Source organism: Anguilla rostrata, chromosome 3 (genome assembly GCF_018555375.3).
Source record: "Anguilla rostrata isolate EN2019 chromosome 3, ASM1855537v3, whole genome shotgun sequence".
Lineage (NCBI taxonomy): Eukaryota > Metazoa > Chordata > Actinopteri > Anguilliformes > Anguillidae > Anguilla > Anguilla rostrata.
The window spans coordinates 18453543-18479301 of record NC_057935.1 but is presented as its reverse complement, the minus strand read 5'-3'; the positions used below and the strand labels follow the sequence as shown (position 1 = coordinate 18479301).

The 25759-nt window shown below is 40.9% G+C and overlaps 1 protein-coding gene across 3 annotated transcripts; it reads left to right on the top strand.

Moving 5' to 3' along the window:
• Positions 1-1517: 1517 nt before the first annotated feature.
• On the top strand, positions 1518-24973 carry gypc (glycophorin C (Gerbich blood group)). 3 transcript variants are annotated; one of them, XM_064326636.1, is made up of 4 exons: positions 1518-1852; positions 3435-3644; positions 21203-21244; positions 22242-24973. In XM_064326636.1, exons 2-4 carry the CDS (start codon positions 3572-3574, stop codon positions 22436-22438), a joined length of 312 nt encoding a protein of 103 aa, XP_064182706.1. In that variant the 5' UTR covers positions 1518-1852; positions 3435-3571; the 3' UTR covers positions 22439-24973. The 3 variants fall into 3 exon arrangements, with proteins under 3 accessions (XP_064182706.1, XP_064182707.1, XP_064182708.1); XM_064326637.1 differs by lacking the exons at positions 1518-1852; positions 3435-3644 and adding an exon at positions 17599-17680; XM_064326638.1 differs by lacking the exons at positions 1518-1852; positions 3435-3644 and adding an exon at positions 20649-21125.
• Positions 24974-25759: the final 786 nt, after the last annotated feature.

Genomic DNA, 25759 nt, shown 5'->3' with positions numbered 1-25759 from the left:
TGCCACTAAAAATGATAAATGTAATAACTGTAATTTCAGACCTATCATTTATAATCAACATACATAAAGCATCGCCAACTGACAGGCTGGAGAACAGATTATGAATAACATGAGACATAAATAATGTGTTTTACATACACACAGAGTACATGCACACCACACACAAACACATATACACACACACACACACACACACACACACAAAAACTCACGAGCACCTACGCTAACACCTGCATGCATTACACACAATATACACTCAGGCAGGTTAACATTAAAAGCTAAACACATGACCCCGCATGTACACACAGGTAGAAAAACAGACATCAATCTTTGGGTGAACATATAATAAATCCATCTCTCAACTAGACATGCGAAGCGTAACAAAGCATGCCTTTTTCTTTTTTTTTCTTTTTGAGTACCATGTAGTCATTTACTCACTGTGGAACAATCAAATATGAATACATTTTAATTTCATGCAGTCTTTGTGAAGGATAGTGTAACTGAGAAATGCTTCGTATCTTGAGCAGACTGGTGTCTGTTCCTCCCTTGTCGTTTCTTTTCTCTTCTCAGATGACATAATTGACACCAATTACCAATTTGTTGAGATAATTCTCAGGGAGTGGATGAAAGCCTGGTTTCATCTGGACTTTGTGTACAGAGGGACATGGCCAGAGAGAAACCTACTCACTGCTTCACAGGAAAATTCTGCTGAAAAAAATAAAAATCTGAGGTTCCATTGAAGACAATCTGACCACAAAGCAGAACTCCATTAAAGAATGAAATTAGTTTCTAATAGTGTCAGGCCAAAGGCAACAGTCTCCAATTTAATTAAGCAACTCCAATAGCTTGAAATTGGTCTGGGGTGTATTGTGGCATCTGATTACTATCCTGAAATTAGGCAGACGTGAGGAGGTAAGACAAACTCAGCATTGTGGCAACAGGACCTGAACCTCAAGCTGCTCAGTGCGTCCACCCCACCTGTCATTGTTAAAATCTTGTATTCTACTCATGAGCTTTGGGATTATGTGCACATGCAGAATAGAGCTCAAGGCTCAGAGGACTACCACGGTGTGAACTGAGATGCGCTGTTGGGAACCTGGGCTTGTAACCAGGAGATTGCTTGTTTGGTCCAGTTCTCGCGTTGGGCTCAGCCATTATACCCTACGGAGGACAGAACTCATGCTGAATTTCTTGTGCAAATACCCGGCTGTATGTGCTGATAAAAGTAGCAGAAATTGATGCTGGGGGAATTTACCTTTGATGTTAGCGCCTGCTATGCTAAAGAATGACAGTAAGAAGCTAAACAGGCCTTCCATGTTCCGTCATTCTTCAGACCTTTGTGTGACTGGGCAAAGCTCCTAGACTTCCATGATTTTTGGATCATGGTTTTTATTTTTTTTAAATTGAGGGCCAGTGCCAGAACACCCACCACCCCCAAGCTCCGCCCGCTTCCCCCTCTCGTCTTCCTGCAATTTCTCTAGCACCCCAGTGCGCTTTCTTCCTCTTTCTGGATCTCTCACACAACAGCTGTAGGTCATTTGCATAGCAGGGGAGGGGCCTGCTGAGCCATTGGCCCAAAGGGAGGAGATGATCAGCATGGGAACATGCAGAGAAGTTTGCAGGCAACAGATCAGTTCTACACCTCAACTAAAGAAGAGAGAAAACACACATGCTGCACGCGGCTCACAGAACAGTTCCTCAACAAAGAAGCCTGGACTGTCTCATAAACTCAGAAAGTGGACCTATTTCTCACACTACAGCCCAAATCTTTCCCACTTTTATTTTCCTGAAGACAGCAGATAGACTTTGGCTGAGAGGAAACTTGTTGCTCCACGGCGCGTAAAAAACATTGGTGAGTGCTCCCGTTTCTAAGTGCTTCAGCTTTCCCTGAAATGTAGTGTTCTCTCTCTCTCCCTCTCTCTGTCTCTCTCTCTCTCGGTCTCTCTCTCTCTCTCACCCCCCCCACATACTGGGCAGCCAAGTTGCATAGCAGTGGGGAATAATGTGGGAGGCAGTTCGAACATCAACTGACTAATAGGCAAGCTTGTTCTGCTGCTGCAGCAATGACAATCAAGTTGAAAAACCACACATGCTTGTTGTCATCACTGTCATTTGCTTCTATATCTGTTCTTGTCAAATTTGAGAATTATTGAGTAAAATATTAATTATCTTCTCTCGGCTCTAAAATCACATTCCAGAGATGCAAAATGTTTCATCGCTGACCTCAACATTATTATTATTCAATGCAAAGTATTTGTTTCTTTCTATCCCTCTCTTGCAAATTCTGAATTGAAGAAAAATTATAATTAGCCCATAGTTGAATGAACTGAGAGAACAGCAATGATGAGGACTACAAAGGCTTCATGGATCTACTTCCCTTGTGTATATATTATAGGGAGGGCCAAAATGTGTGTACTGTGTTGAAACAGTACATAAAATATGCTAAATCTGTTTTTAAAAGGCTGTTTCTCGGCAAAATCATTATCTTAAGATTTGACAGGCAAAAAAAGCAAATAGTCACTGATGTAAACACATAATCTTCTCTTTCAAGTCAAAGTGATTGGATGAAGTTTGTTTAGGGTCTAGCCTCATTTAATCTTCTAATGAAACTGCAGACTTCCATTTGAAAACCCTCCCCAGATTTTTGAGGACGAGATATTACAGTCTTTGTGTTACATTACTTTAATGACAAAGTCCTCGGTATCACCTGATGCACTAGATAAATCATGCAAGGCATATACATCCTGCTGATTCTTCTTGCCCATAAGCATGCACATATATGCATTTGTATTTTTACACTCCTGACTCCATACAGTGAGACACAGCTGCAGATAACCTCCTTTTTTCAAGGGAGGAGAGAAAGTGAGTGAGCCAAGAATGTAAGAGGTGGGGAGTAGTGCTGGTGGTGGGGGTCTGGGAACTCCGGTGCTGGGTGGTGTTCTTTAATGGTTTGTGCCTGACAGGGATAAAGTGTGACTCCAGCTCTGAGCACGGTTATGCACAGGATCCTCCCCTGTTGGTTGGAGGGTCACGGCATTACCAAGTCACTGTTGAGAAAAAAACAACATTATCAGTTTATGGTGTTACTGAAAGACTATGAAACCAGGCCTACTTTTCTTCTGGTTCCAGCTAGAATAATTTTATATTTACCTTGTTACATTTCTGTCAGTTTGTGCTCTCGTCCCTCGTTTGCTTGTTATGGCAAAATATGCACACATTTGTTTATGTGTAATTTATGTTTCATTAACCATGCAACCAGCTTCAAAATACCAAATGAAGTCATAAAGGCTTTCTTACGTCAGTTTGAACCTTTGAAGGGAATGACGGTGTGTGTGTGTGTAATAAAGAGAGTGAATGAGTGAGAGACAGAGAGCGAGAGATGGATTGAAGGAATAACACATGGTGTTTCCCTTATCTCTCCCGCCTCTCTGTAGCAATCTGATGCCAGAGCAAAGTATCCCCACACCCCAGTCCGGCCCTCTCTGACTTCCCGCAGTGGAGCTCTCTGCCCATTCCTGCCCCTCCAAACCAGCGGTCCGTCCTTCCCAAGGAAGCCCATTAGCCAATTACCATGGATCTAAGCTCCACCTTAACAAATAACTCAATGAGGCATCAAGAATCTGCAACGCAAGCTGTCATCCCCAGTGAGTACACGCCATTATGCCCTCACACATAATGCACCTCTCTCACTGCCGTGTGCTACACTGCACAGAACCTCATTGTATTTCCATTTAAAGGTCCTAACTTCACCTGTGTTACCCACTCTATAGGGCAGGTAGGATGAGAACAAGGGTTAAGCTGGGTTAAATGGTGAAGGTTATGGCTGAACAGATGAGGCCTCTCCTCTAAACTCTACAGAGTATGGATTTATATGTGATAACTTCCTTCAAGAAAAAAGTTAAAGTCATTAGTGCTTATGCAAGGCTTTGCATGCCTGTTGTTTGATATATACATATATTGTATATCTGGACACCCCTTCATCTGGGGCTATTTTTTATGGTTTGGACTAGGCCCCTTAGTTCCAGTGAAAGCAAATCTCTATTTTAGACGATTCTGTGCTTCCAACTTTGTGGAAACAGTTTGGGGAGGGCACTTTCCTATTTCAGCATGACTATGTCCCTGGGCATACTGCAAGGTCCATATAGAATTGGTTTAATTGAGATTGATATGCAAGAACTTGACTGGCCTGCACAGAGCCTTGACCTCAACCCCATCCAACACCTTTGGGATCAATCAGAAAGCCAACTTTGAGCCAGTTAGTGCCAACCTCACTAATGCTCTTCTGACTGAATGGATGCAAATCCATGCAGCAATGCTCCAACATCAGGTATAAAGCCTTCCCAGAAGAGTGGAGGTTGTTATAGTAGCAAAAGGTGGACCAACTCCATATTAATGCCCATAATTGTGGATGAGATGTTGGATGTCAGGTGTCCACATGCTTTTGACCATTTAGTGTGTATATACTGTATACACACACACACACACACATATATATATATATATATAAAACCTGTCGGTTTTCCGAGAAATGCGTCTAAAAATGCTTGCAATTAAATTCTACTCCCTTTCACAAAGTTTATAACAAAAATCATTAAAGTTCTCTTGAAGTATTGCTCTGCCTCTGTATTCTCTAGTTGCATGTAGAACCCATTATTCATTTACTGAATAAGTTACACCCATGATAATATACTGACAGAGAAAAGATGATCTTCATAATTTGTTTTGCACTTGAAGCTTGAAATCATATCCTTGAGCCTCTTGTAATGTAAGAGCCATATTCATTGCTTCTTGAACCGGGTACACTAATACCTAAAAACATGAGATCGCAAAAAGGATGAAGATGGCCTCTTTCTTGACAATGCCACCTTGTTTACTCTGGAGAATGTTCTGGAAGGGTGCGCGGATCCAGTGCATGGAATGAATCCAGTGCTGGTCCCTCTGTGGAGTTAGAATACCTGCAAAAACTAGGCGACTGGGATTGTGTGCAGTTCACTTTTTCTCCACATAGTGTTTCCTGCCTTTGTTTTCTCAGTTATCAGGCTGCGAATGCCATTGTTTCATTATTTAAAACATTTGCCATGCACTGCACCTTATGTCAATATTCACTGGCCTTTCACTGTAGCATTCTAACAGCCTGAGTAATGGGTCAGTGGCAGGAGATTTCCTAAAACTGATTTTCATTTATTTAAGCAAAACAGGAAAAGTATACAATGACTGAATGTTAAATTTTATCAAGTAAACGGTTTGTTACAGTTTCCATGAGCTAAGCGTTGGGCCTCCCACTAGTTGAGCTGCTGTTTCTTCTATTTGTCTGAATGTGGGTGATTAAAGAAGCACAGATTAATCCCACGCTCAGCAGCCAATGTTTTCCCAAGGTGCGATGAGGGTAATTTGTTTCTGATGTTAATTGTGTACTTGTGTTGACTGTTACTCCTCATTATACCTGAAGGGGAAATATTTTTTTTTGCTATTTCTTTAAGCGAAAACCCCAGGAAATACTGATAGGTACATTAATTACTGCGCAGATATGTACAGCGCTCAAGCACAAAGGCACTCTAATGATTCCACCATTCAAGTCTGCCTTTAGTGCTGCTAGGATATCTCAAAGATGTACATTTTGTTTGTGTTGTGTGTGCCTGTGTGTATGCATGTGTCTTGAGGGCGTGCAGTGGGCATGATCTGAAAGGGATGTTAATGGCCGTTTACTGGATTTAGAAGAAACCTGTGAATACATTTTTACATTCCCATTCAACCCATTCCACTCAGAAATAAAACTATTTTATTTTACATCCATCTCGTTGTAAAAGGAGCCACCATGTTGAGAGATTCAGCCATGTGTAATTAAGTGCATATGGCAATGGTAAAGCATAATTGCATTCCCATCCCGCAGCGCAGTTTGTGGTGCGGTCTCACTACACCGTTAATGGAATGACATATTGCCACGCGTCTTCCCACTGTTCAGAGAAGGGGACTGTCGCAATGTTCTCTGTTTGAAAGCCTGTGCTTACAAGAGAGTATGGGGTTCCTGAGGTACTCAAGAAGTAATTTCCCAGCCCTACATGTGCAAAGCATTCCTTCATGCAGTGCGTTTGGAAATACACATCAGTTTATCATGGGAAATCTAAGGATCAACCCGAGCTTGCAAGACAGTAACGGTCACATTTTTTGTATCAAGGGGTGATGGGTGGAATTTAATGTCAAGGGAGTTCTCTGCATTCTATCAACTGACTGACCAATTGAATACAGTCTTTTCTCTCAGCCGATTAAAATAACAACTTATCAGGCACATTGACAAAGACATGCAGGGATATGTTTTCTTTTGGAAAAGGAAACCTGACTCACAAAGATTAAACTTATATTTATATTTGTACTTATTCTAAATAAAATCCTAATGATTAAAAATGGCTGACCAACAATTACCCAGATGGGTGCTAGCCTAGGACTTCTGAGGTGTGTGTGTCTCTCCCCATGAGAGTGAAGCTCTTGTAGAGCTTTGAAATTCATCACAGGCGCTATTTACAGTATATGAAATACATTATTATCATTCAATTAATTAACATATTTAACATGTTAACTTATTTACTTACAGCACCAACTTCTCAGTGAAGACCTAAAACAGAGCCTGTTTTGAAATGGTCGAATAGTATCAGAAGATGGGGAGAGGGAGTAATTGGCAACACCAGATACAGTGAGGTCAACCCTGCATTTACCACTGCAGGTCATCTGATTCCATCACACAATTTTACGCCAGTTAACAAAGTGGTCCAGGACCAATCAAGAGCATGATAAGGCACCCTTACACCAGCATTGGATGAAAATCACAGGCAAAAGGGGTTCTGTTTTAACTGTTCTCACTGAATTTTTCAAAACTCCAGCCTGCTACGACCCATGGCGTAGTAAGACAGATGTCAAGATGTGTCTTGATATTCATTTGAATTAATAACGCTAATAAATATTGCATGCCTTTGCATACTATTCATACATATTATGCAGTGCAGTCAGACAGTGACACAATGTTTTCCGTTTTGGCTCTGTACTCTCGCACATTGGAATGAAAATGAAACAATGAATATGATGTTAAAGTTCAGACTGTCTGCTGTAATTTAAGGATATTTACACCCATATCTAGTAATCCATGTAGGAATTAGGGGAACAAAAGTAATGAGACAAATTAACATAATCTTAAATAAAGTCATCATATTTAATATGTGGCTGCAAATCCTTTGCATTAAATGACTGCCTGAAGTCTATGACCCATAGACATCATCAGATGCTGGGTATCTTGCCTGGTGATGCTCCGCATGGCCTGTAATGCAGCTATGTTTGTTTGGGTGATTTTTTCTTTCAGCCATACATTTAGATCACCCATATCTCAATATAATTCTAAATGTCTTATGATATTTTTCCTGTTTGCAGCATAATGGTTAGTAACATATAAGTTGTTATTTAATACTTAACTCCAGGGTTGCAGGTTTGATTTCCAGGTGGGGCACTGCTATTGTATTCAAGCAAGGTAGTTGATCTGCATCGCTTCAGTAAATACCCAGCTGTAGAAATGGATTGCAGGTACAGAATGTAAATAGTAAATGGACTGCATTTATATAGCGCTTTTATCCAGAGCGCTTTACAATTGATGCCTCTCATTCGCCAGAGCAGTTAGGGGTTAGGGGTTAGGTGTCTTGCTCAAGGACACTTCGACATGCCCAGGGCGGGGTTTGAACCGGCAACCCTCCGACTGCCAGACAATCGGTCTTACCTCCTGAGCTATGTCGCCCCATGAATGTAAGCTACGCAAGTCACTCTGGTAGAGAGTGGATGCTAAATCCCTGAACTGTAAAATGAACTGATGTTGGTATTGAAAGAAAGAGAAGGAAGGAAAAAGAGAAGGGGATAAAGAGATAGAGAACACAAGAGGACAGGGAAGATGAAAGAAAGAGAGCCAGAGGGAGAGAGAGGAAGAGAAAGGTCTGATTTTCTGCTGAAGCCCAGGAAGTGTAGGGGAGGAGGGGGTGTGTAGCATTCCTGCTATTGTGCTTGAAGCCCATCTCCCAGTCTGGGCACAGTCCCGAGCCCTACAAGAGGAAGTCTGCTCCGCGCTGATAAACGCCCAGCGAGTCAGAGACGTTCGCCAAATTTACGGGAGCCATCTCTTAAGGCCCAGTCCCGCCCGCACCGGCCGTATTTCTGATGAACGCAAGCGCTAGTGAAAGAGGTGCGACAGTGCGGCGCCGTGAGCTCGCTGATGATTCTGACGTGCCAGCGAATGATCAGCAGAACCGTGAGAAAGGGGGCGGGTGCGGCAGGCATCCTCGGTAGTTTGGATTTGTCACTTTGCATGCTCGGCTGTGCCAACGCCTGCCGGCAGCCTCTATCCACGCAGTGTGTGCGCTGCCTACATGTTTTTAAGGTGTTTCTGAGAAGTGTGTTCTTTTAGCTAGCGGTGCTTCAGTCTTTCTCAGCAGTTAAAACATCCTTCTGTTCATGTGTTTCGATCCTCTCTCAGTATTTCTCAATTTATACCTTAAAGGTGCCTGTCTCGCAGCTGTAGAGACCGTGCTGTAAAGCTGTATGCATCTGTCATACTGTGTGTGTGTGTGCACACGTGCATGCGTCTGTGTGTGTTTTAACACATTAGAGGTGTGTTAAACTCCACCTCTACCACACATATGCATGCGTGCGTACACACTAAATTAGATGAAGAATGGAGCTGTTCCTGTCATTCTGTGAGAAAATGACAGCATGCTAAATTGCTGTAACATTTTATTGACATGCTCTCTGACAAAATGATGTAGAATCACAATGAATGGCTGGGAATTATGAATTCAGTCCAAGGAGTAACTGTCTTAGTCAAATTATATCACATGTATTGGGCTTATCTCCTTCTTCAGATACGGCACTATTAAGCTCCCCAGATAGAAAGAGATGGTTCTCTCATTGCAAATAACCTTTTGCCTCCAATTATATTTCAGCTCCTTATTTAATATGGGTCATGATTGCTCGCCTTTGAACCAGCTTAGATGAGCAGGAATAATTGACAAGATGAGTGAGGAAACAATTTTACATATACCCGCTTCCTGGTTCCAATTTTAACATTTAATCATTAATTGTGTCCATACTGCTTCCGCTTTGAAGTTACTGCATTTTCTCTTCAAGTTCCTACTGGATGAGGCACAGTGGCCATGTGACAGAATATGCCCAATGCCAAAACTCATGACCTGGGAAGTGACCCAATTTGTCACATTTGAAGGAGTGAATATTGCCCCTCCCCCCTTTAGTTTATCATTCAAGATCCTATACAGAGGGTGAGGTGTTGAATTTTCCCAATTAATTTCCAGTCCTCCAATCTTCTGATTAACCTTGTGTGTGCATGCATTTGTGTGTGCGTGTTCATTGTGTCTGTGAAATGGAGAAATTGATTATTCTCGCTATGTAAAAGAACAGCAGGGGTCTTTAATAATGCGGCAGAGGCCATCAGTTAATGGGAAATGAGAAAAGCGCGTTCGACTGAAGAACAGAAGGTCTGGTTGGCAAGGAACGGTTTTGCTTGATGAGGGATGTCAGAAGGGTAGCGTCACAAGGGATGCGCAGCCACCGGGACCCAGCCCAGACCTCCTTCCCTTCCTCCTCCTCCCCACGCAGAGATGGGAAACAGGTGCGTCTGCAACAAAGGCTCTGCCGCCTGCATGCAGATGCGCAGGAGCTGATTGGACAGACCCGGGCGGGGACGGAGTCTGTGTACAGCGTACTGACAGGGTGCCGAAGGGAGACGTCACGCGAGGCTGACAGACCCATCTGCAGAGAGGGTTAGAAAAACAGAAAAGAGTCCAGGGAGACGCATCTTAACTGAGGAGCTGTCAGGCGGCCCGGAAGCTTCTGGTGCAAACGTTTATGGCACAGACGTATCTCTCCAGCTGAACCGCAATGGAAGAGATCCACAAGTTATTCAGGAAGGCCAGCGTCTAGTGTTATGGTAGCGGTCCTACCTACATAGTCTACGATTCTGGGCAAAAAACGCTGTTACAATTTTCCATTCCAAGATCTTTCACTTCTTAAAATGCCTGATCATTCTTTGAAACAGTGGACTCTAGCCAGGGGTATGACAGCAATATTAAGAAGTGAACACAGAAATGTCTTTAAATGGAGATGAAAAAATTCACTTCTCGGGAAAAAAGAGCAAGTTCATTGTTCAAAGAAATGGAAAAACAAAGTCCAAACATGAGGTATTTTCTTTCAAAGCTGAACCACAGTTAGAGGTACAAAATGATGTACAATATAATGTTCTACTCAGACAACTGCTGTTACTACGCAGTTATGCAAAATAAAAGACAAACCAAATAAAATTATTTATTGTTCAATTGTGAATGATTTACATAGGGGGCTCTTGTCTATTCTCAGATGAAGTGTCAATTTTTCATAATACTGGCATGAAACTATCAGTTTCTCATTGTCAAAATGCATCAATTAATACCATTCTATCAAAATGTATCCATTCCATTTTTAAAATACTCTCAAAACATACGCATTACAAAACAAAAATCAACAGTAACTAATTCAATTCTGAATCAATTGATGGTATTTTATCGATGCGGTTATATAATTGTTCCCAAGTGTAAGCAACTTAGTCTTAGTTTGGAAGCAACCAGCTGCCATCTCTAAATGAGCTTTCACTCCCCGAAAATAAACTTAGGAAAGGGTGACATTTTGACAACCTGGCCATCTGTCAAAGCATAGCAAACCAATGAGAGAGATGCAAAGTGCAATGCATACTGTCTTGCACTGAATGTTCTGTCATGCGATGATGACAGCTTTGTTCAGCATTCAGCCCATGGGACTAATATAGCCATCAGATATCTGATCACAAATACAGAAAAACACCCAATTAATATAACACATCAGAGACCCATTCACATGACTGTGTGAAGGGTTTACACATGCACAATATTTTAAGTTAAAATATTGAATTGGCCAAATTAACAAATTATCTTGCGAGGGTTAATTTCTGCTGTTGTTCTAAACTGTACTGTACAATATTTCTACAGAATCTTGAAGAGGGTGAAAGAGGTCCTGAAAACACAGTGGTCCCCTGGGTCTTATTATATTCACATTATGCTTGTTCAAATGACATTCTTTATTGATACTCCACACATTTCATTTGAGTTATGTTATGATAGTAGAAGGTTGCATATGTGAATGCTAAATATCAATGAATGCATGGAAGGTTATCGTGATTCTGTGTCAATAAATATCCCATAACAACTTCTCAAAGTGCTGTCATTATGTCGGGTTTTATTAAGCCAAAGAATCTTTTGTATTTTTTTTATCAGCTGGTTGCCAGTATTCTGGGTCAAACTCAGGGACTCTGTGAGATTGCTGTGTTTAAAATTGCATGAGCCCTGTTCAAGACCCATTTCAAATGAGATTTTGATTCTCTTTATATCTCAGAAGTTAATGAATGGAAGGAATGAGAGCGTCTGTCAGGCTTGCGGGCCAGTCAGCCTCAAGGGGGTCACCCCAAAACTGGAGGCCAGCAGGGGGGTCATGCCCTTCGAGAGCAGCATGGGAAACCCACAATGACAGCTGGGAAATCAGCAGAAATGTCTTCAGTCTTATTAAGGGCAGGATTGGCAGTAGGTTTGTAATGTCTTTCTTTATATTTGCACAGGACTAGCCTAAATGTGACTATCAGCTCAAACAAGGGCTCCTTTGTGGTTTTATATAGATATATTATCATATCACCCATCTCAATACCAGTTAAAGTTTGATGTAGTCATAGGTAATGGCAAAACCACTTCTATAGTTTTATAACATTTTCACAGTACTTGTCAGAGAAAGGCAGAAAGGAACAGAGAATGAGGGAGAAAGAGGAAGTGGAGAGCCAGATAGAGAAAGAAAAAACAAGGGCGCTGCCAAATATTTGAAATGTTGTGTAATGACATTAGGGGAGAGGGAGAGGCCGCACATGTGCTGCAATGGTTCACTTGATAATAAACAGCAGACTGCGCCAACAGAACACTGCGTCCCTAGGTGCATGAAGTTCAGATATGCTCAGTTATAACCATGGCAACCACTAGCTGTTGTGTCCAACCGTTATTGTCCCAAGGGTGCAAACCCTGGAAAAAACTTTGAGGACATTACTCCATTGAAGAGATCAGTTTTCATACACCACACTTTTACTCTGTCATGCATTCCATGCAAAGACCTGAAGCAATTTTATGTTCAGATTCCAAAATGGCAGGATCAAAGAAAAACAGTTCTGGCTAACAAGGGGTTAGGTGGGAGTGGCTTATCTGAGTGGACTGTGGTAAACCACAGTGTGATTGGTGACACTTGGCAGTACTCTCCAAATAGCAGAGATAAGAGGTGTCATGAATCCCAAAGTGAGTGGAGCCACCATATTCTGTCATCTGACAGTTTCACTGACACCAATGAGCCACTCATCTTTTGGATGTGCTCCACTTTATCCACACTGTGACTGGATATCACCAGCCCCACTTTTGAGTTCACAAAGTCAAAAAAACAAACAAACAGTAAAGACCAGGTGCATCACCAAGCTGCTAGGATTTAGAGACCTGAAAACAGAAAAACCTAAATATAAAACGCAGTCTCAGACCAAGATGTGCAATTCAGACCTTAGTGGGAGTTGTTAGTGACATGAGGACTGGAGAGGGTAGGGCAGATACGGTTCCAACTGAGCCCATAAGGGGCCAGGGATGTGAAAGGAGCCTCTCTACAGCGTCCCACGCTTTCAGCTGAACATGATGTCAGCGGAGAGCGAGGGGCCCTGTGCTGTGATCAGAGGACAGAGTAATCGCTTCCAGAACCTCTGGCGGAAGGAGCAGAAAAGCAGTCCGTAGAGACTGGGCGTTGGAGAGTCGGAGAACATGCTGGGGAGCAGTTATCACGGCAGAGCATCAGCTCAGCAGGGAAACAATGTTACAGAATTTTAAACTTCCAACTGATGTGTCCCAGCAAGGGGAAACAATTTTATATAATTTAAAAGTTATATGTGTACTGAAGCAAGCACAACAATTGTATTTACATTCATGGAATGAACTCATTCCATGATTGTAAATAATATGAAAAATAATTTTTAAATAATTGTATATTTAATAGTTGATATATCAATCAAAGTACATACAAACATTTCTCACATGCTGTAAAGAAGGGTTTCACACGTAGTTTTGGTACAGGTATTTGATCTAGCTGCAAAACTGAGCTGACAGCTGTCTCTCACAGCTGAACGTGGATATCTTCAAGACTTCCTCATTACGACCACCGCATAAACAGAGGGGTCTGTTGAGAGTAGGTGTAGAGTGGATCTTAAATGGCTCACATCCTTCTGTTCCTCATGCATATGACTCTGTGTGAAAGGGCGGATGCATAGGAGGAATTTTATCTGATCTTGAAAAGACTGATTGAGATTTCTCTGCCCAGAAGTAATCTCTAAAAGTTACAAGCAAGCATGTCCGTTTTGCACTCTAAATTTTTGAGAGGACACAAACACAAACTCAAAAAATGTGTAAAATGTATGTCCACAATACAAATATTTTTTCTTCAATCTTTTGTTTCCCCTATTTTATTCCCAATAGTGACAGTATTACACTTCCAACAGTAACAGCACACACTAAATATTTGAACAACATAATGTACTAAATGGTGTTGCTGTAAATCATGAGAACAATCATAACATTAATTAGCAAAGTCATTGAAAGAATTAGTGGATTTATACTGTACAAACAATATACTGTGTGTGTGTCTGCATGCCTCCAAAAGGCATCCCTCATTAGGGGTTTACCGTTGTGTGTTCCGTGACATATTTAGAAGAATGATTTAACTCAAATATGCAGTAGTCATCATCAATGCTAATTGTATATCTGAGAAATCTGAGGGCATGTACCCCTTCAGTTTGTAGCAGAACGCCACTGCAAGAAAGTACATAAAAATTATGTTCCTCACACTACATATTTAAACTGTGATGGCACACCTTTTCAGCACAGTTGTGATAACAAAAAAATGTAATATTTTTTGAATGTGTTGATTGGTATCACAAGTTTTCCTAGAAGAAAGTAACAGGAAAGTATGTGTGTGTGTGTGTGTGTGTGTGTGTGTGTGTGTGCATGTGCATGTTTGTGTCTATGTGTGTGCACACATGCGAATGTTCGTGTGTTTCTTTATATGGTTTAGAAGACGTTCTTCCCTGGACATAACTGGAAGGCAGTGAGGAGATATATGTGGTGCAGCTCTGCAACTCACAAATGCCCATCTGCACCCCATTAACTTCTCCAAAATGACGGGAGCCCCAAAATGATCTCAGTACTGTAAAGCCCTCTCCCTTTCGCTATGGGCAAAGCCCAAAGTCAAGTCAAGAGTGCCTCACTTAGCCCCTTCCCCATCCTTTGGACTGTCTTTGGCAATAGCTGGCTTATCGGACACTACGGATGCAGTTGAGCAATGAGAAATCATTACATTTTTAATGTGAAAAAAGAGACAGATGAATATCTCTTCACCATGGAAAGATGGATTATAGTAGATAACCAATCAGAATTCCCTGTAATCACACTGTTCCTTAGTTTTACACAAGGTATAACCCAACTATTTAAAAATATATATATTTGGCCTGGAATTAGCCCAAAAACCTGCTACTAATTCAAAAAAACTGTTCTGCTGCTGGTTTTGGGTCATCTGCCTTTGTCCAAATATAAATCCTTCACTTCTGTAGATTCACATTTCGAAACTGGGTCAACATACTGGTTCAGTACCAGCCCTAATGGTCACATTACTCAAGGTTCAAGTGTATTTGCTTCTGCATGAAAGCAATAGCAACAGCCATTTCCAGCTCAAATTTGTAGTTATTCTGTGATTCTCTTTACCTCAAATGATAAATAAAAAATGTTTTCATCTTTCACTCTTACATAAGACATGTAAGAACCAATAATAGAAATATGTAGTGCCTGAAATGCCTAGTTCTCCCTACCAAGAAATGTAATACATAAATAATTAACAATGTTGAAAAAGTAATACAATCAATTAGACTGCAAGAAATAGCCTTGGTCTCTTCAACATGAGCGTTCAGAGATTTCTGTGCCTTAAAAAAAAAACATAAATAGCCTGCAAAAGCAAAGTATCCAAATTCTGCAACATAGTTTGGAGTTTGGAAGAGCCCCCAAAAATCAGTATTTGCCCTGTCCAAGAGTAAGTGGCAAGCATATATCAGTTATAAATTGGAGCTAAAGGAGAAGAAAATATACACTGAGATCCTTCCTTTTCCCAGTAAATGTCGATTCTTTTTTTTTTTTTTTTTGGATCTCAGATTAAATGTGTAGTTTACATCTCATCAGTCTCAATTATATTCCACTACATGTGAAATGCATGTGCACTTGAACTGTCCCTCAAATCTACTCCCGTAGATTTCACGTGACAACATGTAACTGGCAAATCTTCACAAAACCGGCTTACAAAATTCTAAAACTGATATGTTCACATCAAACTTTGATTCAAAGTGAGGACATGAGATGCTGTTTGTGGGTACCATAGCAATGACGCTCCAGTTCCGTGTTTACAGTTACTTCTTTGTTGGTTACAATACTCGTCTGGCAAATATCTCGGTCCATATAACGTAAATGGACCAAAGTAGTAGCGATAGTGAGATGCTTGCTGTAGCAGCAGTATTGCTAATAAAAGCAAGGCTTCTTAAGAGCTGAACATCCAGGCTTTGCAGGTGGCCATAGGTGCTTCAGCAGCCAGTACACAGGGCCCTATCCACAGTTGTGCAAGGACCTAGATTTACCATTGTTTCTTAATTTCATCTAACTTTTCTGTGAGCTGTTTGCACACCTAAGCGGTGGTGTCACCATTGATTCTGGACAAGACTGTATACTGTACAATATATGTTTTGTGCTGGTGCAATCACCCCAGTCTGGACCGTATACACAAGGTCAACACCGTCACCCACTAATAAAAATGTTCTTGGGGAAACACTGCAATAGTTTAAAGTTCCTGACTCTCCAACAATGTGTCTGCCCTCAGCAATACCGCCAAAGTCAAGATCAATATTTCAACATTTCTGATTTATGGTCCTTCAAAAATGGATATATATGTCCCCACAACAAAGCACTCTGTCTTGCATCTGAAGGCAACGGCAAAGAGTAAATTCACCAGGAACGCTAACCACTGTTGTCAGTACTGCATATGGGAGTGAATAAAAATAGGAAGAGAAATAATGTCCCTTCTGCCTCCTACTGGCACCATGAGGTACAATGGATTTGCTCTTAAAATGTATCTTTTTTGCAGTTTTGCACAAACTTGGAAAAGAAAGACAACAGGAAATCACAACAAACACCATACACAATTCCCAATGTTATCAGAGGTTAACAGTCAAGGCAGAGAAAAGTTACATTAATTTGATTCAAAAGTGCCACTGTGTACAATCTACAGAACATGTTTTTATTGACACTTTTGTCAATGTGATGATTGCTTTGAAAATAGCTAAATTACCTACTGTTTTCTCAGTACTGAACCTCACACTAGGTGATTATTTATAGATATGTTCAGGTCAGATTTTGACGTGTGCAGCCATGTGACCAAATAACAAGGCTTAAAGTATATTTAAGAAAATTAGATACCTTGTTAAACATAAAAATAGGCAAATTACAGTTTTTCTGTTTTTTTTTAGTCATCTAGGAGACCTCCAGCAATGTTTGGTATAAATTTGACAAGGTGAAAGACTTTCTGACAAGCGTATAATTATAAATACTTTCTCTTTTGGCACACCATCATAAAACAATGTCTTTATTTCGAAAAATATTTTTTCTGTTCAGATCTATAGTGCTGAAGTTGATTGTGTATAGCCCCGTGAAAGCAATAGCTGTTTCCAATCCTTCCTTAAACAACTGGTTAATACTTAAAACTATACAAAGGAATTGTTTGCATTGGGGAGTGGGGGGAAACCATGTATAAAAATGACTGTAATTCCTAGTGATCACCCTTTATAGTTGTAACTGCCTTCAAATTACAGCTGACAGTCTGAATTTAAAGGCATACTATGCAGGATTTCTTTCCTTCCTTCTCTCCTGTGTTTACAATCAAAAATGCCTCCTCCGCCCTGCCCAAGATTACAAAGCTCATGCACCAAAAAAAAAACAACTAGTTTTCTCTGCCAGTTTGCAGGATTCTTTTCAGTCCTTAAATTATGAAGAAAGAATGCGAGTGAAGGCAGAGGGGAACCCGATGCCTCCTATCAGCCTGTTCGAGCAAGTGGGCCCAGTACGTCAGAGTTTGAAAAACTCATGGTCCAACAAGGTGGAGTGGCTAGCTAACAGGGAGCTTGCTGACACATCGCATGTATTTCTGGCCATGTGTGTTTGCAAGATGGCTTTGTAAATTCATGCAAAATGGAAGGAGCATGTCAGTGCAACCGTGCGACCGAGTCTTTTGGGAAATGTCAGAATTATCATTTGATTGATGAAGGTGCACATTGTTTATGTTTAGAGTCGTGCTTGTTTAATATTCATATAAAAGCAAAAAAAAAACAAATGCCAAATTTGTTTGTAGCATATGAGCCTCAAAAACAAACTGACATTTTGTTTTCTGTTATAGGTAATCCAGCTTACAGATATGATGTGTGATATTACCTACAGAACCACACACCCATTTGGCAAATATCTAGCATGTCTGGGGAAATGTGAGTGCTCTGCCATCTATGCTTTCTAAAGCTTGGATTGTGCCAGATTCTGTGGGATGGTCTTTCAATCTGTGTGGCCGTCAGCACGATGATGCTACCTTAAAATGTGAAAAGACGTCCACGGTAGCATACATTGATGTGTTCTTCGTTGGGAGGAGGCAAGGAGCCCAATTTGAAGCTGATTCGCTTGTCTCCTCCAATATTGGAACATTGGAGGGAGGACACTAAGATTAGTTTCCGGGGCACATAAGGAGACGAGATGGCAGCGGAGGAAAGGAGAATGCATTTTTCAAGCAATGGGATGCACCCTACCACGATTCAAAACGATCTGATCTTATTTGCTTCACCAAAAATTCTGGTCTACAGCTGTCGCTGATATGTAGTACTGCAGAACATCATTCCTACAAAAACTTTATAATGTGCTATTCAGTGAAATTATTAAATTATTGGTGCAATTCTACATAACTTAACATATTTCCTCTATTAGTGGGGGAAAAAAACATTGATAATATCAGTGCAGTTGATGTTTCCACTGGCTGAATAAACAACAAATTACAAATGATTATTTATATTGGATGTATTTTTGTTTGGGAAAGTTATTACTTTCTCTGTTCTCCAGAACCCCCCAAGCACCGGAACCTTCTCCAGATGGGTTTTGGCTGCACCTGCAGCACCGCTAGCTCTAGCTTTCAGGCCAGGTTGGTTAGGTCAGGGTGTCTTGTTTGCTCTTTTAATATTAAAAAACTGTTGCTTCTCGGAGGGTGAGGTTTCTGTTCCATACCAGGTGCAGTGGGCAAACTGTCGACATGTGCCATAGTTCCATGCCACTAGCAAATGGGTTGTGATTCTACCCCAACCAAGACACTGCCATGTCTGTGTTGCCCAGCCATTAGGAGCACATTTCAGCAAAGGCAGAAAACTCTATAGAGCACTTCATGGAGAATAATTGTTTGCTGAGATTCTCCATAATTGTTTGCAGTACACGTTGCTCTGCTCCAGATTTTTTTTTCTTTTTTTCCCAACGCCTCTGAAACGCCCGAGGACTCAAAAATATCTCTCTTCCTTCTCCCTTGGACCGAGTGTTAATTTCTTATTCAAAAAAATCATATCATCAGGATGCCAGCCACTGGGCTAAAAGAGGCAGAGTTAATCTGGGACTCAGTCCTGCTGGGAGAAACTCATGAGCGCGGCTCAGTGCTGCGCTGCATTCAGTCCAGATTAGCACCGCTTCCGGGAGCGCACTGAAAGCAAACACTCAACCCCCGGGCGCGTGTCTTTTCTCTTTTTTTTCCCGCATGCCGACTGACAGCCCGCAGTCTATAAAGCGGCGAAACGAACATTCGTCCATTTGCTGGACCGTCGATGCCAAAAAGCTATCTGGAGCGTGACACCGTTTCCCCCGTGCTCGCTTCCCTCAGCTACGGCCAAAGGCCAGGACATCCTTCCCCCCAGAGTGGAGCAGGCTTGGATCTGGTCAGCAGCCAGACAGTCCAGGTGCCAAGAACCACAATGAGATCAGGCTAATAAGAGGCCCCTCTAGGGCAAGATGGTGCCTGTGTATCCTGCTACAGATCTGTCAAGGGCTTATGTACTCTGTTCTTCGATACTCGCCTGCACCCATTCAAGGAGGTTGAATGTACAGTATCTATTCCACAAACATAATCATAACTGATGTAAAATTGAGACAGATTTGATATCGTTCACTTTTTCTGTACTTTTAAATAGAGGTAATAGGGTTACTTTTTACAGCATTTATCGCTTTTGTCATGACCTGAGCTGGTGAGGTTAATGAAAAATGTATTCATAAATAATACAAGTAATTTGCTTTCTTGCATTTGAATGCATATTTCATTAATTCTATAAATGTAATAAAATTAAGGCTATAAATGCTGTAAAAGGAAAAGTAAATGTTCTGCATTTGTTTGCTCTTGTTATTTGTGTAAATGTTGAATACTGGGAATGTGCACTTTATATTCTAAATTATATATATATTTAAATATATTGGTGGGAGCCCTCCCAATATATATTGTCCCTGGTCTGAGAATTCATAGCTGTGGCCCTGCCTGGAAAGACTTTGAAATTGTGAACATTTTCAATGATGTCGGCCTAAAACAGACCTTCACTGCAGCTTTAGTGCACTAGCACATATTGATTGCACATATTAAAACTAGTTTATTGAGATGCCAAGATGAAGAGGGGGAAAAGACCTGAAGCAACATTGGAAAACTTGGGCAGAATTGCTTTGTAATAGCGTTTGATTAGTTGCTGTGAAACACATTGGTGAAAGTTTAGTTGCGATTTATGACTATTCAGTATATGATTTGCATATATAACTTTTTTTACAGGGAAAATATTGAGTGTATGTTTATATTACAAATTACTGAAATATATGGATATAATTATATAACTAGAACGTCTGTGGCAATTGGCAATTCAGCCTTGACCTATAAAAGAATTTAAAAACGGAAAAGCACCTGAAGTAACGCGTTTACATAAAAAAACGTAAAGACAGCAGAATACCAGGGATAACGAGGCCTGCGTTGGGTCTTCAGAAGGAAACGACCGAGAGAAGCATGCAAATGAGGAAACCGCAGGAAAACGCAGAGCAGAAGACAAATTAAATGAGGCTTGAGTGTTTGAGGTGAGGAAAGTCTGGACAGAGGCCTTTCTGGGACCCGCCCCCACGCTCTGGATAACGATGCACCTGTGTACTGGCCTAACCATGCTACCGCACGTCCTACAGTCAACATCTCCTCTCGCCTGCCAGCCATCCCAGTGCGCTCCCTCTCTCTATCTGCACCTGAAAGAAGTCTGTAACTGACATGGGTTCTTTAAACCGTGAGGGAGTCGTGGTTTAAACAATGTTGATTAATGAAGCTTTAATGATTGCCTAACACCTAGGTGTTACAAGTAATTAAGCATTAATGAGGTATGCTATAATTGCATGCATTAGTGGATCGATTACCATATTGTGTCGAGTCTTGCAGCACTTTTGAAGGAGCCAGCTCTTGTTTTTTTGCACCTGAAATGAGTTGCCAAAGTTTACAGTTTAGAGTCTGGGTACTGGAGAGAAATGATACGCGCACTTAGGAGTGTGTACCGTCCTTCAGAGGGAGCAGACTCAGGGCAGACAGATGTTCTTGCGTTTTAATTTATGATCACCCACACCTTAATTGCTTTCTTTAATTAGCAGCTATTCTTCTTTTGATGGATATACAGAACCACACATATCACACGCGGGGGACCAGCTGTCGAGCCTGTTTTACCTCAGTCAAAATGTCCCCTGTAACGACAATCAAATAATAATTCACACAAGCCTGATCTTACACAGGGCCTGGAAAATTGAGATCTGTCTGAGAGACTAAATAAACTCCTGCTGGTGATATGCAGGCTCTCTGCATGTTAACAAGCTGGCAAGAGGCAAAAAATGAATTTATGTTCAAAGGTGTGTGTGTGTGTGTGTGTGTGTTGAGGCTTCCTCCTGTTCCTAGTTTCTAATTGGCTGTTCGTGTATCTCAACAGGCAACAGTGCGAACGACCAATCCTTTCAGGCCATTCTGGGAGGTAAGTGAGAAAAATTCAATTGTTAGACCACCCCGACAGTCATATCATAGCCTGCAATGTCACATTTGATCTTCTCCTATCCGAAAAGGACCAATGAGGGTGCAGGTTTTTGTTTTAGCCAAGCACTTTGGCTCCTGATTCAACTAATTAACTAATCGTGGTCTTTAATCAAACCTTGATAAGTGCTGGGCTAAAGCAAAAACCTAAACCCAGAATCAACCCTTTTTTATAAGACTGGACAATGCCAGTTTCAAGAAGCTGTGGGTTCTACTTCAGGAAAAATGCTTCCATTTCATACGCAACAAAATGCTTAACCCAATTACTTCACGAATAATCAAATTTCACCCACAGTGCCTTATAATGTGACAAGGTGGGGAATGTATCCAATATATTACCTTAACCCACTTTGGGTTGTTAAACATGGTTAACAACGGTGCAAGATTTTTAAAGAGCATCCCCCTCCAGCTGCTGATATTTTCTTAACTTCATTCTCTGTGCTTGTGTCACCTTTGTAGGCAATGCTATCCCATTGCTCACAAGTAAAAATAAATCAGTTACTGATGTTTGGTAATTGTGCTTATCTTATTAATGATGAAAAGTAGGTTCAGTACCATTTTCAGACTGAGCTCAGCAGCTGCAATCGAAAGTCACCTTTGATAAGGAGCACTAAGATAATTCAAATGTAAAGACAAATATGAATAAATCTATTGAATTTTATTTAGATAGAACATTTTACAAATAATTTATCACAATGCACTTCCCAGTACACCCTGGGCTAAAGCAAAGCAAAGCAAACAAGCATATCTTATATACAGTGAGCTCCATAATGTTTGAGACTTTTCTTTCCTTCTTGATTTGGCTCTGTACTCCAAAATTTTAATCAAACAATTCCCATGTGGGTAAAGTGATTCTCAGCTTTCATTGAAGGCCATTTTTATACATTTTGATCTCACCACATGGAAATTACAGCCCTTTTTATACATGCACCTTTTCTTAGGTGTCATTGCCTCGGTGATCTTGGTTCTACTGTGCCTGGTGGGAACAGTGCTCCGTTACATGTACCGGCACAAGGGGACCTACCACACCAACGAGGCCAAGGGCACTGAGTTTGCAGAGACGGCTGACGCTGCGCTCAAGAATGACCCGTCCCTGCAGGATGCCGTCGACGAGAACAAGAAGGAGTACTTCATCTGAAGCGGGACGTCCCGACAGGGAGCCCACGCTTGCCACTCGGCCTGGGTTACTGTGGAAACCGTTGCCTTGTGCACTTCTCCTGCCCCCGAACCGCAACACCTGCAGCTAAGAACCATGTGATGCTTAATGAAAAGACATTTTGAACTTTCTATTAACCTGTACATCTTTTGTTAGTGCAAACCCCTATGTAATATGTCTTTCATTTTACCACAGGGAAAATAAACCCATGATATGTAACCAGCCTACATTAGCTGAGACACTTTATTCCTCAAAAACAGGAAACTGGGAGATCCAAGACTGCAGTGTGCCATCACTCTCTGAAAAGCCTGGGATCACATCCTAGTCTAATTCAACAGATTTATTTCCTCTTCTGCCAACTGGAAGCTACACAATTAAAACCGGGGAGCATGTCACCTGTGTTGGGTCTTAGCTGTGCAGTTAATCCATCACTGGTCAGTCACTCCTGGAAAAACCTAAAATAAAGAAAATAAATGTAATGTGATTGTTATTTTATGCAGAGGGCGGTGCGGTCAATATCACTGTCTCCTGTATTAAAGATACTGTCTCCTTTGTGAAGATGTCGCCCTCTAGCATAAAAACGGTAGTCAAGGCAATACATGGGTTGTGTTTAATGCAGACAACTGCAGGTGTCCACTGGGCCCGTAGGGATATGCTGAGCTTGAACAAGCAAGGACCTGAAGAAGCGCATGTCAATCTCAAAGTATTAGCCATGTCCCACGTTTCCAGAAATGGTTTCAAAAACCAACAAAGGCCTTACGGTCTTAGTGCCATGAACACATCAAATAACGTACAGTTACCTGCTCTGGGAGCATAATCTGCATTTTCTGCGTTGATGCTAGAGACTAAAATGGCTGTGCACTGGAGTGTCTTGTGCCTCACAATCTGTTCTTGAGACAACTGGCACTGCCACGCTTTGTTTTTGTGATGTCATCATCTGTAATTATATTGTTTAGTGGAACTACCTATTGTTTTTTAATACTCATAAGCCATGACCAGTATTGCCTTTAAAATGTATTAGGATTATTTGTCTTTCATTGCAATGTGGCTCCCTGAGTTATATTTCAGAAGGAAATGTATTGCATGTAATTCAAACCTACAGAATTACATCTCTAATGATTATAGTGTGAAAAACTTGGAGCTTGTTTTCTCTGTGGGTTATCAGAAGGCAGGGTCTCATCTAATTCCAGTCACAATGATCAGACTTCATCCTTTCAACTTGAAGGACTGGCGACTAGGTTGCTTCATGGAGTTTCAAATATCTTCTACCTGAAAATATTCAAATACATTGGCTACGCCTCTCCTTAAAGACTCCATCACGGTCGACTTCATGGAAAGTTGGACCATAAAGGTCAGTTGTGACTGAAACTTCTCACAAGTTTAATGGTTAGCCTGGCCTCAAGCTCTTTGCAGAAAGGTTGAAGTCCGCTCATATTGATACAAACAGTTGAGACCAGCGTTTGTTTCAATGCCCAATCCATTTTAAACATGAGGGTTGTATACCAGCATGTGCAAGTTCTGGGATATTGTGTTTGTTTAAGGTATAATCACATTTCATGCTATTATTCCCTGGAATGTGTGATGGTGCTTTTTAAGTGCCTCCGTAGAAAGGAAACATTTACAGAAACATGTAAAACTTTTATTAGATGCATCGTCTATAACAAAGACCCTCCAAGTCCCCAATAATAGCCCAGAGAAAAACCATAAAAGTTCAAATAAAAGCCTTCTGCTTCAATTCAATTCAATTGCCTGGTAACAAAAATGCATCACTGTGATATTAAGCATAATGTTAATTGACTTCCCACACAAGTGCAACTAAAGTATGGTGGCTATGATGGCACCAAAGAGACATATTGATCTTAAAATCACATTTTTTTATTCAAGTATGCCAAGAATAATGCAGTTGAAGAGCAGTGTGGCACTTAAAAAAAAACACAAGCACATGTGTGACTGGAAGGGGTGAAAAGGAAAGCTCCTAAATATTCCACAGCCTGTACAAGTAAAAACAGTGAGATGTGTGGGCATATTCAACAAGGTGAATGTGAGCTAATTAACAAATTCTTCCTTTTTTCTTTTTGTCGTAAATTGCTCACATTAACTTACAGTCTGAACAAAAATGGAACATGTGGAAGTTGACAGTCATTTTACAGTTATAATTAATTTTAATATACGTTACATTTCTTACAAATCATTACAAACGATTCACAGTGAATTCAATGGTCACATTAAATTTACAACATAGTTGAGCAATAACTTACAAGGAAATATAGCTCCACATGAAGGTTTTCATTGTCAAACCCATGTCGGACCAGACTAGCAGTATGTGTTTGAAACTATAAGGTTTCAGAGTCATAGTGCCAGTATATGTTTTTAACAATAAGGTTCTTCTGTGTTCTACAGTGCTCTTCAGGAACTCAGTGTTTTCTTCTATGCCTTTCCGAACGTTACGTGAAATAAGATGAAAAGAAAAGTCAACTCACTTTGAAACTATTCTCAATAAAATAAAAAATTAATAAAGGTCTCTCTTTCTTGACCAGGCAACCAGTGGTGATGGTGAAACCGAGCTTTGTCAAAGATACAGATATTTCACAAAGGGGACCTTCACCCACCACCATCTTCTGCTTTAACGATCATTCCACGGCTGAAAGGTTTTTAAAAATCCAAATTTTCAAAGCTAGACAGTTTACTGTACCCGGCACATGCTCCATCCAAAGCAAGCCTCTTCAGCACTGCCTCTTCAACACCCCCCACGTTTCATCTCATGACTTTAAATAGCTTGTTTTCCACCTGAAAGTCTGACAGCCTAATATCTCCGCTCTGACTCCAACTCAGGACAGCAACACCCCAGAGCCATGGGAGGACCTATGACACTGTAGCCTACAAGCTGTGAAATAGTCATAAGAGCTGTCAGATTAACACATTTCAGAATGCTAAAACTGGCTCAAGGCCATTAAAAAATGGAAACTGTGCATTGCTTCTTTGTTCATTATGTTACTGTGAACAGACATCCTATTACAACTCTATATTCTTGAATGATGTGATATTAATCCATTATTTGTTCTAATTGCATTCCTTCTTTTTTTTTTTGATACAGAAGGTAAAACTTCATAGCACAAACTCGTGCCAATTCGCAAAAAAACACAAATCCATGCCTAGCCATTACTAGGTTATAATAAAAGCCTTACAATTGCTAACTAGGCCAAAATGAATAGAAACAGCCAACTGACCCTGTAACATCTTGTTATATGACATCCCACCTTAATATTTCTGAGATTACCTCTGTAAAATGCAGTTGGGAAGAGA

What these genes read in the sequence shown, in the direction of transcription:
- gypc (XM_064326636.1), top strand. Translation starts at nt 3,572, where the DNA reads ATGGATCTAAGCTCCACCTTAACAAATAACTCAATGAGGCATCAAGAA. An exon ending in AACGCAAGCTGTCATCCCCA is followed by an intron (nt 3,645 to 21,202) that starts GTGAGTACACGC and finishes GTATCTCAACAG; the next exon opens with GCAACAGTGCGAACGACCAA. An exon ending in CTTTCAGGCCATTCTGGGAG is followed by an intron (nt 21,245 to 22,241) that starts GTAAGTGAGAAA and finishes ACCTTTTCTTAG; the next exon opens with GTGTCATTGCCTCGGTGATC.